Source organism: Microtus ochrogaster, linkage group LG8, assembly GCF_000317375.1.
Source record: "Microtus ochrogaster isolate Prairie Vole_2 linkage group LG8, MicOch1.0, whole genome shotgun sequence".
NCBI classification, from domain to species: Eukaryota; Metazoa; Chordata; class Mammalia; order Rodentia; family Cricetidae; genus Microtus; species Microtus ochrogaster.
In genome coordinates, this window is record NC_022033.1 from 1,773,511 (window position 1) to 1,787,099 (window position 13,589).

Sequence of the window (13,589 nt, forward strand, 5' to 3'; positions counted from 1 at the left end):
AGCATCGGGGCTCTGCAGGACCCCCACAAGGAGACCAAGGGCTGCTCTGTCGCAAATGCTGCCATGCATGAGAAGCCCAGCCATGGCTCTGCTGCTCTTGCGTTTGCCCAGGCTGCCTGGCAGCAGTGTTTGCTACCTTCAGCCAGCAGCACTGTCCTCCTACTAATGAGGTGTTAATTAGCACAAATGAGTCAACCTCAGCAAAGCAGGCAGCAAGGGTGACAGGCATACCAAGCACTGGGAGTCATCCAGGTACCAGGTGGCACAGAATACTCTATACCCTAGGCCAGAGGGTAGGGGCAGTTTAGGAGTATGCTTGAAATTGGTGGGAAAACAAAGACATTGACACACTCAAATATTTGCAAGTACTTTCTCTCAGGTGCTAAAAGCTGCCCACATTTTACAACACGCTTGCGTTTGCTTCCTGTGACTGCCGGCCACTCCTGCCCCATGCTGGCCCAGGCAGGGCATGCAGCCCTGGGCCCACTACCACCTGAGAGGCTGGCGGCCCTGCTCCAACTCAGCCTCCATGTGGGCATCGTGCAGGGCCTTGAGGTGCAGAAGCAGCTGCTCGAGGTTCTCTCCAGTCAGTGCTGACAAGGCGATGACCTCCTGCCCGAGGCGGGCCTGGAGCTGGGGCAGGTGAGCTCTGGCCTGCGGGATATCAATCTTATTTGCGATGATCACATGGGACCTCTCAGACAGGCCTTCTTCATACTTCTCTAGTTCATATTTTAAATCATCAACTTGAGTCCATGGCTCAGGTAAGGAAAGATCTACCACAAACAGGAAGAAGCGACATCGCTCAATATGCCTGAGGAAGCTGAGCCCTAGGCCCTTGTTCTGGTGTGCGCCTCGGATGATGCCCGGGATGTCGGCCACTGTGGGAGCAAAGAGCTTAGCGTCAGGTCCAAGGTCATGTTTGGCTTCTCAATGCCGCTTGAAACCTTGGGGTCAGGAGGCTCCTCTCAGGGAGACCCCTTCTGGCCCAGATCTCATGTTCTACAGCTGTCCTTCCAAGGAACACTTGAAACTGAAGTCATTCATCCTCTCCCAGGTGACTCAGCAGGCCAAGCGACATCAAGGCCCTGCAGCCCCCGGGTCTGCAACATGCTCTGGAATATCTGGGTGACAGGCACAGTGGACCAATCTAATGAGCAAGCTTTACACATTCCTGTCTCCCAGGCTTCAAACATGGTTCAAAAATGGAGATGGCTCCCTATATTCTACGGCTAATTTGATTATGGATACAAATCACTATCGTGCACTTTGCAGATATAAAGTGCTGTACAAATAACCTTACCAGCAGGCTTGCTATTTTTAATGGGTACATTATCTTCTGGAAAAAAGTTTTTCTCTTAAAATGGTACAGGAAAGGCTTTTTAAACCACATGCTGTCTGCATGACGGATGCCGCCCAGCTCCACAGAGAGAGCGAGGAAGGCGAGAGGCAGCCCTCTCCTCAGGCTCAGACTCCAGATCACAGTTCCCAACCACAGAGATCAGATTTCCTGGCTGCGAGGGGAGGGGCTGATTCTGACAGAGAACAGACTCATTAAAATTGTTTCAATCAGGGAAAACAATGTCTCGTTTTAAGTGGGAAGCTAAATTCAGGGGTTACATAATTGCTCTCCTGAATCACTGGGCCATTTAAACCCATCCTCTGGCAGGGTTTTGGAGGATCTACCTGCTACCTGTTGGTGGCCTTCATAGTGAACGATCCCCACGTGAGGGTTCAAGGTGGTGAATGGGTAGGAAGCCACAGCAGGCTTTGCATTTGAAATGGCTCGAAGGAGAGATGATTTCCCAGCATTGGGGAAGCCAACCTAGAAGAGAAAAAGTAAAAGTGCTATGTGACCTCATGGAGGGACATGGCTGGCACAGATAGAGACTGGGCTGGGAAGGGAAGTGTGCAGGCACCTGCCTGTCAGCAGCATACACAGGCGATGAATGAGAACTGCTGTCCTCTCCAGGTAACAGCTGCCCCACCAGCAGGGACCCCCCCACCTCAGAGTGTGGCAGTCAGGGACCTACCATCCCAGCATGCGCCACTGTCTTCAGTTCCAGGTAGAGGACCCGCTCCTGACCCGGTTGTCCAGGGGTGCAAGTTACAGGGGCACGGTTGTCATTGGCCAGAAAAAAGCGATTTCCTTTTCCTCCTGCACCCCCCAGTGCAGCGACGTACTCATCCCCTGGGTGAGACAGGTCAGCCACAACCTCACCTCCCTCTTTCACCAAGGTACCCACAGGAACCTGAAAAGCATCATCATCATGAAGGTCTGTACCAGCCAGAAGAGGAGGGGACACTGCTAACTACTCTCCTTGTCACTGGAAACGTCCCAGCCCTGAAGAGATTTTACGGGCCTAGTCTTGTGCTTCATGGCAACACTTGCCTCTAGCACTCGGGGGCTGAGGCAGGAGGATTACAAGTTCAAGGGCAGCCTGGGCCACACAGTGAGGCCCTGTCACAACAGCAAACACCCGCCTGGACAAGGGACTCTTTTGAATGTTTCTATAGTGTCAGAATCAACAAAGCACCAGGGACCCAGCCCTGTGTGAGCATGCCACCCTCATCCAGACTTGGAAGGGGATATGTTCTTGGCTTCCTCTTTAGGGTCGGAAGCAACATGGCACACCAGTGCAAAGGAGTCTGTGTGGGGTATGACTCCTACGACAGACCGCTGTCCACTTGCTGGCTGCCTTCTGCTCCTACCCAGGTGCCGGTAGTCATCCGTGGACTCAGTGATAGGACCCAAGGGAATAGTGGCCATTCCAGCTCCTCAGCTCACCTGGATGTAGAGGATGGCACCACCTCGTCCAGAGCAGTTTTTGCTGCCACCATCTTCTCCACTGAAACCCTGATACCGGGACAAGACTGAGGACAAGGACTTCACTTGCCGGTCAACTAGAATGAGAACAGAATCTTCTTGTGTGTTAAGACACAGCCAACACAGCTCTCACGCAGAGAACAGCAGCCTTGTACTTATTACCCTCCCCTGGCCTGGGCATATGGCTGGCTCCCCACACTCTCCATTATCCTAACCAAAATAGAATATGACCTTTTCTTAGGCAGAATTTTATTATGCATCCTATTAGCCCTGGCTGACCCGAAACTTGCAACAGGAAGGCATCACCATATGAAGCAAATATGACTATCATCAGTTAAAAAAACAAAAACAAAAAAGTCACCTAAGGGGCTAAAGGGATGGGCCAGAGATTAGGAACATTGGCTGCTCTTCCAGAGGATCCAGGTTTGATTCTCAGCACCCAATGGCAGCTCACATTGGATCCAGGAGATCCAATGGCCTCGGTGGGGCAAATATGTGTAGACACACAGACATACACTTAGGCGTAACACCCATACACACAAAATGAGAAAAATAAAAGAAACCAGCAAACTTCATTATACTATAAAGATGTCTGCGCCCAGCTCCCGGGGCATTCACAGCAAGCATGTGCACAGTAGAACCCAGGCCCTCTGCTGCACTTTCTGACCCTGTTACATGCTACCTATCATCAGAAGTCACTCGCCTTAGTACACTGGTGATGAGTAGCCATATAATTTATAAAAATGATATCTATGCATCAGGGGTGAATGCAAATGCATGACAAGATAAGACAGTGGATGCTCCAACCACTAGTAAGGCTATTTTGTTGTCTCCTCTCCAGCTGCTCCCAGGGCACATGCCTCTCAGGATGATATGGCCACCATTTCCTCCATCCCCGCCATCAGGGCCTCCGAACTCCTTGCGGGGCTCACTGTGGAAACAGCTTATGCCGGAGCCTCCGTTTCCTCCACGGACCAGCACTCTCCGACGATCCACAAAATGTCTTTTCTACAGAGAATATAAGGCACCCAGAGATGTCAGCAACCCTGAAACCTTTCCAGGAGACACCCATACACGTGAGTACCCCCTTGGTACAAGCCCCTCTACCAGCATCAGAGGCTAGCTATGCTAACATGGCCCTCACAGAGCTCTCCAAAGCCGCCGGTGAGGCCCAGCTCCCAGAGGTCACCAGCACCTGAGGGCTGATGCCAATCACTGCTGACACAGTGGGTGTCTGGTATGGCATGCACACTTCAAAAGGGAACTCAGAAATTCTAACCTGGAGAGCACAGCTTGTTTAGGAAACGTTTCCTGAACAAAGTGTCCTTCCAGCTTCTTTCAGGCAGAATTACATTGTTAAAACACCAGCTCTGTCTTTACCAGTGGAAAAGGCTGCTGCTGAGGAAGGAATGAGGTGGAGTTCTTGGACAGCGCCCAGGCTCTAGCTATGAGGAAAGACAACTCTCCAGTGGTAGCACCTGAGGGCTTGTGTATGAAATGCAGGAAGGGAGAGAGACCCTTCTCAGGAGGGCTCTCTTTAGGCTCTCAATACAGTGAAAGAATAAGAACTAGCCAGCTGGGCTGGAGAGACGGTACAGCAGTTAAGAGCACTTGCTGTTGTTGCAGAGAAACTGGTTCCAATTCCCAACACCCACATGGCTCACAAACCTCTGTAACTCCAATTCCAGGGCAGCCAAAAGCCCTCTTCTGATTTTTGTAAGCAGCAGGTATGTTTGTGGCACACATACATACACGCTGGCAAAACACTTACACACACGGGTACACACCAGCTCATCCTTCAGCTGGAGCCCCTCCTCCTTCCCAGCACTGGATTTTTAGAACATTTATTTATTTTATGTGTATATGTGTGTGCCGGACTATATGCATAGGTACCATGTGTGTGTAACGCCTGTGCCAGATCCCTGGGAACTAGAATTACAGATAGTTGTGAGCTACTCTGTGGGTGCTGGGAACCGAACCCAAGTCCTCTGCAAGAATAATAAATGCTCGTAACAACGACAGAGCCACTGCACCAGTCACCAGGACTGGGTTGTTTTTAAGAAAAAAGACGCCCAGCCTGGCAGAGCTCAGCAGTACAGTATTCTCTCCTATTTAAGGTCCTGGATTTGATGCTTTGCACCACAAAAATAAATAAAAAGTCTCCAAAAAGAAACATCCTGGGATTCCTCGGCAGCAGAAGGAAAACCATGAGCTGCTACTTTGAAATGATGCGAGTTTGTGCCGTGCCAACAAAGACTCCACCTCATAGGGAAGAGCACAGGCTGAACACCACCAGAAAAGATTCAAAACAAGCATGAGCGGCCAGGAGGAGAGAGCCCTGGAAGTCTAGGTGCTATGTCCCTCAGCCTGCCTGCCAAAGTTCTTTTCCCTAAGCATGGCTTTTTCTCAGCTGCTCACCTAGAGACCCTCCACTAGGAGGAAATGAGAGAACCCTAATGTGTAACTTCTTTAGTCAAAGGTTCTGGCAAACAGAATAAAAACTTTCTAAGGGCTGGGGAGAGAGTCAGTAAAGAGCCTCCATGCAAGCTAACAGCCTGGGTTTGATCCCCAGCGCCCACATGAAAGTGCCGGTGTGGCCAGGGGTGGTGACGCACACCTTTAATCCCAGCACTCGGGAGGTGTGGCCAGGGGCGGTGGCGCACACCTTTAATCCCAGCACTCGGGAGGTGTGGCCAGGGGTGGTGGCGCACACCTTTAATCCTAGCACTCGGGAGGCAGAGGCAGGAGATCTCTGTGAGTTCGAGGCCGGCCAGGGGTGGTGGCGCACACCTTTAATCCTAGCACTTGGGAGGCAGAGGCAGGTGGATCTCTGTGAGTTCGAGGCCAGCCTGGTCTACAAAATCTAGTTCTAGGACAGGCACCAAAGCTAGAGAAACCCTGTTTAGGAAAACAGAAAGAAAGAAACAAACAAAAAACCCCAAAAACCAAAAAACCCAAAACAATTTGAGCGCTGGAGTGGTGGCATGTGTCTGTACAGCAGAGATAGGGGCTCTCTGAAGCTCCCTGGCCAGCCAGTCGCTACAGCAAGACTGGAGAGCTCCAGGCCCATGAGAGCCTCTGACTCAAAGGAAGGTAGACAGTGTTCCGGAGGATGACACAGAGATGTCCTCTGGCCTTCATATACACGGCGCCTGCACACACGCATGCATCTACATACATTATACAAACCAACCAACTAACAACATCTTGTTCAGTATAAGCCTTAAAGAACTTAAACTAAAGATACACCCAGTCCCTAGCTTCAAAACACAACTTGAATACTCAAAGACACCTAACTGCAAATAAATAAAGGAAATGTAGGTAAAAATACTTTTAGGAGAGCTGGGCAGGGTGGCACATGCCTGAATCCTCCCACGAGGGAGTGTAGTGGCATTTCAATTATATTTTAATAAGTAAAGCTTGTCTGAAGATCTGAGTGTAAAACAGCTCCCCTGGACAACCTTAGAGCCAGCAGCAATGATACACACCTTTAATCCCAGTAGTCACACTAGTTACCATAGAAACTGGGCAGTGCATGCCTTTAATCCCAGAACTAGAGAAGATTATAAAATGGGAGGAAACTGCTCTCAGACAAAGTCTCATTCTGAGATTCCTGGAGGCAGGATCGCCATTTTGGACTGAGGTCGAGATAAGAGCCAGTGGCTGGCTGCTTTGCTTTTTGGGTCTTCAGGTTGTTTTATTTATTAAAATACAACTGAAATGCCACTACATGGAGACAGGAGGATCAGAGTTTAAGGTCATCCTCAGCTCCACAGAGGGAGTTAAAGGGCACCTGGATGACATGAGTCCCAGTCTCAAAAAACTAAAATAAGGTTTTAGGGATTTACTTGCCTAGTATGCAAAAGGCCTGGCTTCTATCCTTAATACCTTAAACCAACCAATCAAATCAGTCCTAACTCCACTTGGCCTTGACTCCTCCTGGGCTGCTGTGTTGCTGGCAAGGGTTTGGCACACAGGCCCCTCTTCAAGAGCTCCACGCAACCCTCAGTAGCACCGTGAGGGCAAGTCATGGTGGGATAAAGAATGCAAAGGCTGCGCTGCAGAGACAGCTGACAAGTTAGGAGTACTTGCTGCTCTCCAGAGAGCCATGTTTGGATCACAGCACCCACACCAGGTAGTGCACAACTGCCTCCAACCCCAAAGGATCTACCCTTTACTCTGACCTCCACAGGGACGTGTGCACATGTGCGTGCATGCACGTACACACACACACACACACACACACACACACGGGAGAGAGAGAGAACCTAAATGTGTCTTCCCTAGGCTGAGACTCACCAGTTTTTTCTCTGACAGTGGCTTCTTTCCAGGGGCCTCCCGGTGCTTAGCGCGGTCCTGAATGCCCAAAGAGAGCAGTCGAGAAGATGCTTGCAGTGCATGGAGCTGGCTGGGCTTGAGGGCAGCCCACTCTGAAACACCCAACACAGCAGAGGACCTCGCCAAGACAAATCTGGTAGGTATCATAGCCCTAACAAAAGTCAGAAGGATCCAGTAAGACACTTGGGTTAAACATGAACTTCTGGCAAGTGCTGGAGCAGGGCCTGGCATGAGGCAGAATCCACGTGGCAGAATAGCGTCAGGAAAAACAAGAAAACTGATGGACTGAGCTGGGGTTTGTGATGCGCATCAATCTGCACTCAGGCCAGGATCTGTGCATGCAGGATTTAGATAATTGAATCTCTTACAATGGTGAGTGAATCTCCCTGGAGAATATAAGGTGCCTGCTGGTTGAGATTATTAAAAGGGAATCTAAACCTCAAGTCAGAATTTCTCCAAAGTAAAAATGGCCATTTGTTGAATTGTTATTGAAGAGTGTGCTGTGCTCTTGGGCAGCTTCTGTTAAACAGGAACACAAGAACACTGGACAACGGCAGCACACACCCAGACAAATGTCACCTTTGCCACTTTGCTGGGGACCTAGGGAAGGTCACACGGCTGTTGACTCAGCCTCCTGAAAGTGGAAAGACTGGGCAAGGACAGGCCAACCCACACTGCACGGTGTGCCCTGTGCTTCTGTCCTGCTGAGAGCACAATGAACGCATCTCGTGGTCTCGGTCCTCTGCTCCCCGGGGACACAGCTCCCATCCTTTCAATTTCCTGAGAGATGAGAGCGATGGCAGCATCTGACCCAGAGCCACCGAGCCCCAGTGACTTCTGCTCTAATGAGGTTACATGGGCTCCTGCAGCTCCAGGGTGAGGACCAACTCCCACCACACACCCTGCACCAGGAAAAGCAGCTAGGGATGTAAAGGCACGCTTCCAAGATAGCACAAACCATGTGGGCACAGGAAAGTGGGGCTGCTGAATACACAGCATGCTGGGCCATACTCTGGCTATACAGGGAGGGACACTCCAGTTCAAAGGCCTCTGTCTTACTACGTCGCAGGGACCTAGGGAGGCACCCTGATTCCTGCTCCTTTATCCACCACCATTTTATTAGTTTTATACAGACACGTCTTCCTAGGGCAATCCACGAGCTATTGGCAGTAGGGCCAGCAGAAGTTCATGCTGGAGTGCTATGGGTCTCAGCACCTTTCCATGTCCACAGCGGCCTCAGCCATGTCTTCCTCCAGCACAGTCCTGCAGACAGCCTCCTCTGGGAGCCCTGGAACACGCAACTAGAGGCTGTGTGACACTGCTGTCCCCTCTGATGGACACAGCTGGGAGTATACAGGCACCCTGGCTTCTCCCTCACACTCCACACTTACACTTTTAGTCAGGTCTACACCCGTCTGCCTGCACACACACACACGCATACACCTGCTGGAAACTAAAGTTCACAGAGTGTGGTGGCTTCAGTAAAAACAGCCCCATAGGCTTATAGGGAGCGGCACTATTGGGAGGTGTGTCCTTGTTGGAGGAAGTGTCACTGGGGGTGGACTGTGGCTCACTCTTCCTGCCGCCTGCTGATCTGGACGCAGAACTCTTGGCTCCTCTCCAGATCATGTCAGCCTGCATGCCACCATGCTTCCCACCATGAGGACAATGAACTAAACCTCGCAACTGTAAACCACCTGCAATCATTAAATGCTTTCCTTTGTAACAGTTGCAGTGGCCATGGTGTCTCTTCAGAGCAACGGAGACCCTAACTAAGACACATCCACTTGCCATGGTGTCCCTTCGTAGCTATAGACTCCAACTGAGACACAGGGCTACTCCTGCAGTCTAACATTGCCCAAAAGCTTTCTGTCTTGGTGACTTCCTTTCTCCTTATGGCTTTTCTTTATGTGTCCAGTAACCAGCCTAGCCTCATGGCCCATTCTCTCCTCTCCCATGCTGGGCTTCCACTTATGGGGATACCCTTCTCCTCTTACCCTTCTATTAAAGTGCCTCCTCCCTACCCCAAGACAGGGTTTCTCTGTGTATCCCCAGATGTCCTGGAATTCACTCTGTAGACCATATTATTACCATAATATTAAATTATTACCATATTTAATAAGTGTTGGTGTCCTGCCTACATGCATGTGTAGTACATGCATGTATTACATGTGTATCTAGTGCTTTTGGAGCCCTTAGAATTGGAGTTCCAGACAGTCGTGAGCTGCCAAGTGTGTCCTGGGAATGGAACCCTAGTTTTCGGGAAGTGCACAGACATACTTTTAACCACTGAGCCCTCTGAAAAGTTTTCCGTTTTTGTTTTCATTTCTACCAATGCCAGGGATTGAACCCGAGGCCCACATATCAAGGAAAATGCTCTACCCCTGAGCTATAAGCCCTGTCCAGGAAAGTATTTTTTTTAAGTAAATTACTCTGGAATGACTAGACTTAGAGAGAGGTGTCGAATACACTTCACATGTGGGACTCTGAGACTCACTCAATACCTTGTGTCAAATGGACATTATTTCTTACTATTGTTTTCTAAGACAGGGTTCTCTGTGTAGTCCTGACTGTCAGAGATCCGCCTGCTTCTGCCTCTTGAGTGCTGAGACTAAAGGTGTGCACCACCATTGCCTGGCAACCAAATGGACATATCTTTAAAGATTCAAATAAACAAAAACAAACAACCCTACATCTCCTCAAGAAATTGCATTTTCCAGGAAATAGCCCCAAATTTTAGACTTGGTAGTAGATTCCTGGTAAATGCTATCAAGAAATAACCCCAAATTTACACATACTAGATCACTATGAGGTCAGTGTAGCCCAGAACCAAAACCCAGGTTTCACAGAAAGTAAAATTAGAGGCCAGTAACCAGCAGGGTCTGGTGTGAGAGCACAAGGCCACCTCTGCAGCTGGGTCTCAGCTGGTGTGCCATGAATGCCTTAGCAAACAGGAGGGACGAGTGGCCAGGCCTAAGCATGCCATACTTTATGTGAAAGCATGAATGGTACCCGGGACTTAGGGGGAGGCAGGGATGCCCATGCTCACGCCTGCAAACTGGCACTTTCGGATGCTCCAGTGGTCAAAGAATGAGGATGCTGTGGGGCAAGGAATGGTTCAGTGACTAAGAACGTGCACCGCTCTTGTACGGACCCAGACTCAGTTCCCAGCACCTGTGTCAGGAGGCTTAACCAGCCTCAGTTACATAGTGTGAGGTCAGCCTGAGATACCTGAGACCCAGCTTTAAAAACCAACCCACCAATCAAACTAAACCAAGCAACCAGCAACCAAATACTCCAGTCTCCTAGTGTACCACTTGCAGAATTCTGCTTTTTTTTTTTTTTTTTTTAAAAGTGGTTTCCAGGGATTAACTCATTCTGTCTACTTAAAAATTCTATAAAGCGCCGGGCAGTGGTGGCGCACGCCTTTAATCCCAGCACTTGGGAGGCAGAGGCAGGCGGATCTCTGTGAGTTAGGCCAGCCTGGTCTACAGAGTTAGTTCCAGGACAGGCTCCAAAACTACAGAGAAACCCTGTCTTGAAAAAAAAAAAAAAAAAAAAAAAAAATTCTATAAAGCAATTTATTTTATTATCATCCCCATTTTACAGAGAAAGATACTAAAGCAAAGAGAAGGAATGTAACTTACCGAGGTCCTAAGGTAGTGGATGAGAGGGGTGGGGTGGAGTAGGAACACATAGGTTAAGGGGAAAAGCAAAATTCCCGAATCTGCTGTGGGCACCTGCTGGCCACTAGCAGCTAAATCTCCAAGGCACAGGCTGTCCACCATCCCAGCACTGGCAGAGCCAAACCCAAAGGTCAGGAGCAGCTGCAAAGCCACCTGGACTCGGGCCTGCGTTGGTGTACTGGTTTGGTTTGGGGACGAGGTCTCACCATATAGCCCTCGCTGGCCTGGAATTCACAGAGAACTGCTTGCCTTTGCCGCCAAGCGCTGAGACCAAACGTGTACCACCACAGCCCACTCCTTTCCAAATTCTCAATCTGTGTGCAGACTCTGAGTGATGTGGGTCCCTGCGAGGGAATAAAGTCAGTCTTCTTCCCATTGCTGTTCAGCCTCTAATTGTGTTCCTAATGCTATTTCCGCACCGCCTCACCCAGTGTCTACTAGCCACCTGGGACTGGCAAAGTTAAAATTAAATAAAACGGGCCTGGGGAGATGACGCAGTAAACAAGAACCCTTGCGGGGTAAGCATCAGGACTTGAGTTGGGATTCGTTTGTTTACAAAGCTGGGGTGGCCATGTACCCATAATCCACATGCATGACAGGGAGCCTGGAATAGGACGATTCAAGGGGCTGCCTGGCTAGCTTCAGACTCGGGGAGAAACCCGATCTCAAGAGAACAAGGCAGAGAGTGACAGAGCAGGATACCTGATGTCCTCCTGCCCACACAGGTGCACATGTGTGTACAATGGCACATTCACATGCATGAGCATGAACTCTCACAAAAAGAGTAAATAAAATGTAAGATCCCAGTTCTTCAGTGCCACAGGCCACAAGGGCTATACCAGGCAACAAAGCTCAGGACACTGCCATCATAGACAGTCTTAGTGGGCGGGGTCTACCCGGAGCACACTGCAGAGGGAGCCTAGAAGAGTGTGCTCTCTTCCCTTCTAACAGTGCCTCAACTGGGCCTGAAGCCTGACAGCCAGATACTTTAAGGCTATACAGCAGGGCTTTCACAAACAAGGAGAACGGACTGACAGTGTGAAGGGTTTTACATAAGACATAGTCAGTTCACGGCTGCTATCCAGGATGCTGAGTTCCTGGCTACTGTCCACAAAAGGTATCGCCAGGCATCTTCTGTACTGATTTTACACTGTATTGATTGAATTTATTGTGTAGCTGGGATTAGAAACATGTCACAATATCTCCATTGAGAAAAAAAAAAGCACCCTGGGAAGGGGGATATAGTTCCATTAGTAGAATGCTTGTCAGTCTAGCATGCACAAAGCGCTGGATTGATCCCTAGAGCCACACGAACCAGGTATGCCAGGCCAACACTTACCTGTGTTCTCAGCACCCAGGAGTAGGAAGATCAGAAATTCAAGGTCATCCTTTATTGCACAGCAAGTCCAAGGCCAGTCAGGTAGCCAGAGAGGTGTGAAAACCTGTCTGAGAGAGAAAGAGAGAGAGAGAGAGAGAGAGAGAGAGAGAGAGAGAAGCACTTGAGAAACAGTTCCATTTCTTGTGTTGTTCTTTCATAGGATAATCACCGGAAGCATGGCATACGCTTATCCAACACTTATCCTTCAACTTGGTTCATAGTACTTACAGTTAACTAACTTAATTCTAAGCATTTCATTTCCATTTTGCTGGAGGATATTAAATCCCACGGGGGCATTACTGTTTCTGCTACACAGTTATGCTTCATTAGATATATTTGTGATCTACTTCGCTTTTCATGTGGAAAATGTTTAGAAACTGGATTATTTTGTCACTTGACAACGCACATTACATTTTCTTTTTCACTTAATTACATGCCAGTCACAGGAGAAAAAAAAAGTGTCCCTGCTGTGTGTGGTGGCATATGCTTTTAATCCCAGCACTCGAAGCCAGACAGGCATCTCTTGAGTTCAGGACCAGCCAGGGTTACATGGGGAGAGCTTGTCTCAAAAACAAAAACAAAAAAAAGCCACGTGCTCCTTCCTACGATGCTGCTGTCTGGCGCTTGCCTTAAGGGGTCTTGTGGGGCTTTTCATTTAGAGCAGACTGGAGGGACACCTGCCTCCTCCCCCAGCACTCAAGGTCGCCAGGAGGGGTTCCTGCGCCAGCAGGGAAGCCCCTGGCAGCTCCGGAACAACTGTTCCCTAGTCTAGTCCTTCAGGCTCCTGCGTAGGAACAAACTCCGGCCGAGTACCAGTACAGATGCATCTCTATCGGTCCTCAGTGAGCAGAATCTTCTTTACCTGATTTAAAAAAGAAAAAAAAAATGCTCCCAAAAAGCAGCAGAGGCTGGGATTCAGGATAAGCCAACTGCCGGAGGGAGGCAGCACACTGCAGCGCCTGCATCTTACAAGCGAGTCTCGACCCGGGGAGCGCGTCCATAAACGCTTTCCAAAAGACTGGGCGAGGGGCAGTTTCCGCCACTGCTTTCTGTTCACGGTCTCACTATGCTGGCTAGCCTGGCCTCGAACTTCTGGAAACCCTCCGGCCTCAGCTTCCCGGCATGCTCCGCCACACTCTAAGGGAAAGGGCACATCTTCAGAAACCAGCGTTGTGGGCTCGGGGTGGACCGGCCATCCCCACAGACCTCGCCACCCAGCCAGCCCTCAGTCTCAGAACACACACCGGGGAAAAACTCCACGCTCGCACCCACCGGCTCCGGGCAGCTACGCCATCCGGCCGCGCGACTGCTTCCGGGTCGAGCTCCGGCCGCGGCTGCGCAATGCACCAGCGCGCAGACG

The 13,589-nt window shown here is 49.9% G+C and overlaps 1 protein-coding gene across 7 annotated transcripts; it reads right to left on the reverse strand.

The window, feature by feature from the left end:
• Positions 1-332: 332 nt before the first annotated feature.
• Mtg2 (mitochondrial ribosome associated GTPase 2) lies at positions 333-13,535 on the reverse strand. 7 transcript variants are annotated; one of them, XM_026787233.1, is made up of 9 exons: positions 13,474-13,535; positions 12,191-12,297; positions 10,813-11,195; positions 7,127-7,316; positions 3,688-3,835; positions 2,789-2,904; positions 2,034-2,252; positions 1,687-1,825; positions 334-881 (listed from the first exon to the last, which is right to left on the reverse strand). In XM_026787233.1, exons 3-9 carry the CDS (start codon positions 10,860-10,862, stop codon positions 487-489), a joined length of 1,257 nt encoding a protein of 418 aa, XP_026643034.1. In that variant the 5' UTR covers positions 10,863-11,195; positions 12,191-12,297; positions 13,474-13,535; the 3' UTR covers positions 334-486. The 7 variants fall into 7 exon arrangements, with proteins under 7 accessions (XP_026643033.1, XP_026643034.1, XP_026643035.1 ...); XM_026787234.1 differs by lacking the exon at positions 13,474-13,535 and adding an exon at positions 13,092-13,463; XM_005362754.3 differs by lacking the exon at positions 10,813-11,195.
• Positions 13,536-13,589: the final 54 nt, after the last annotated feature.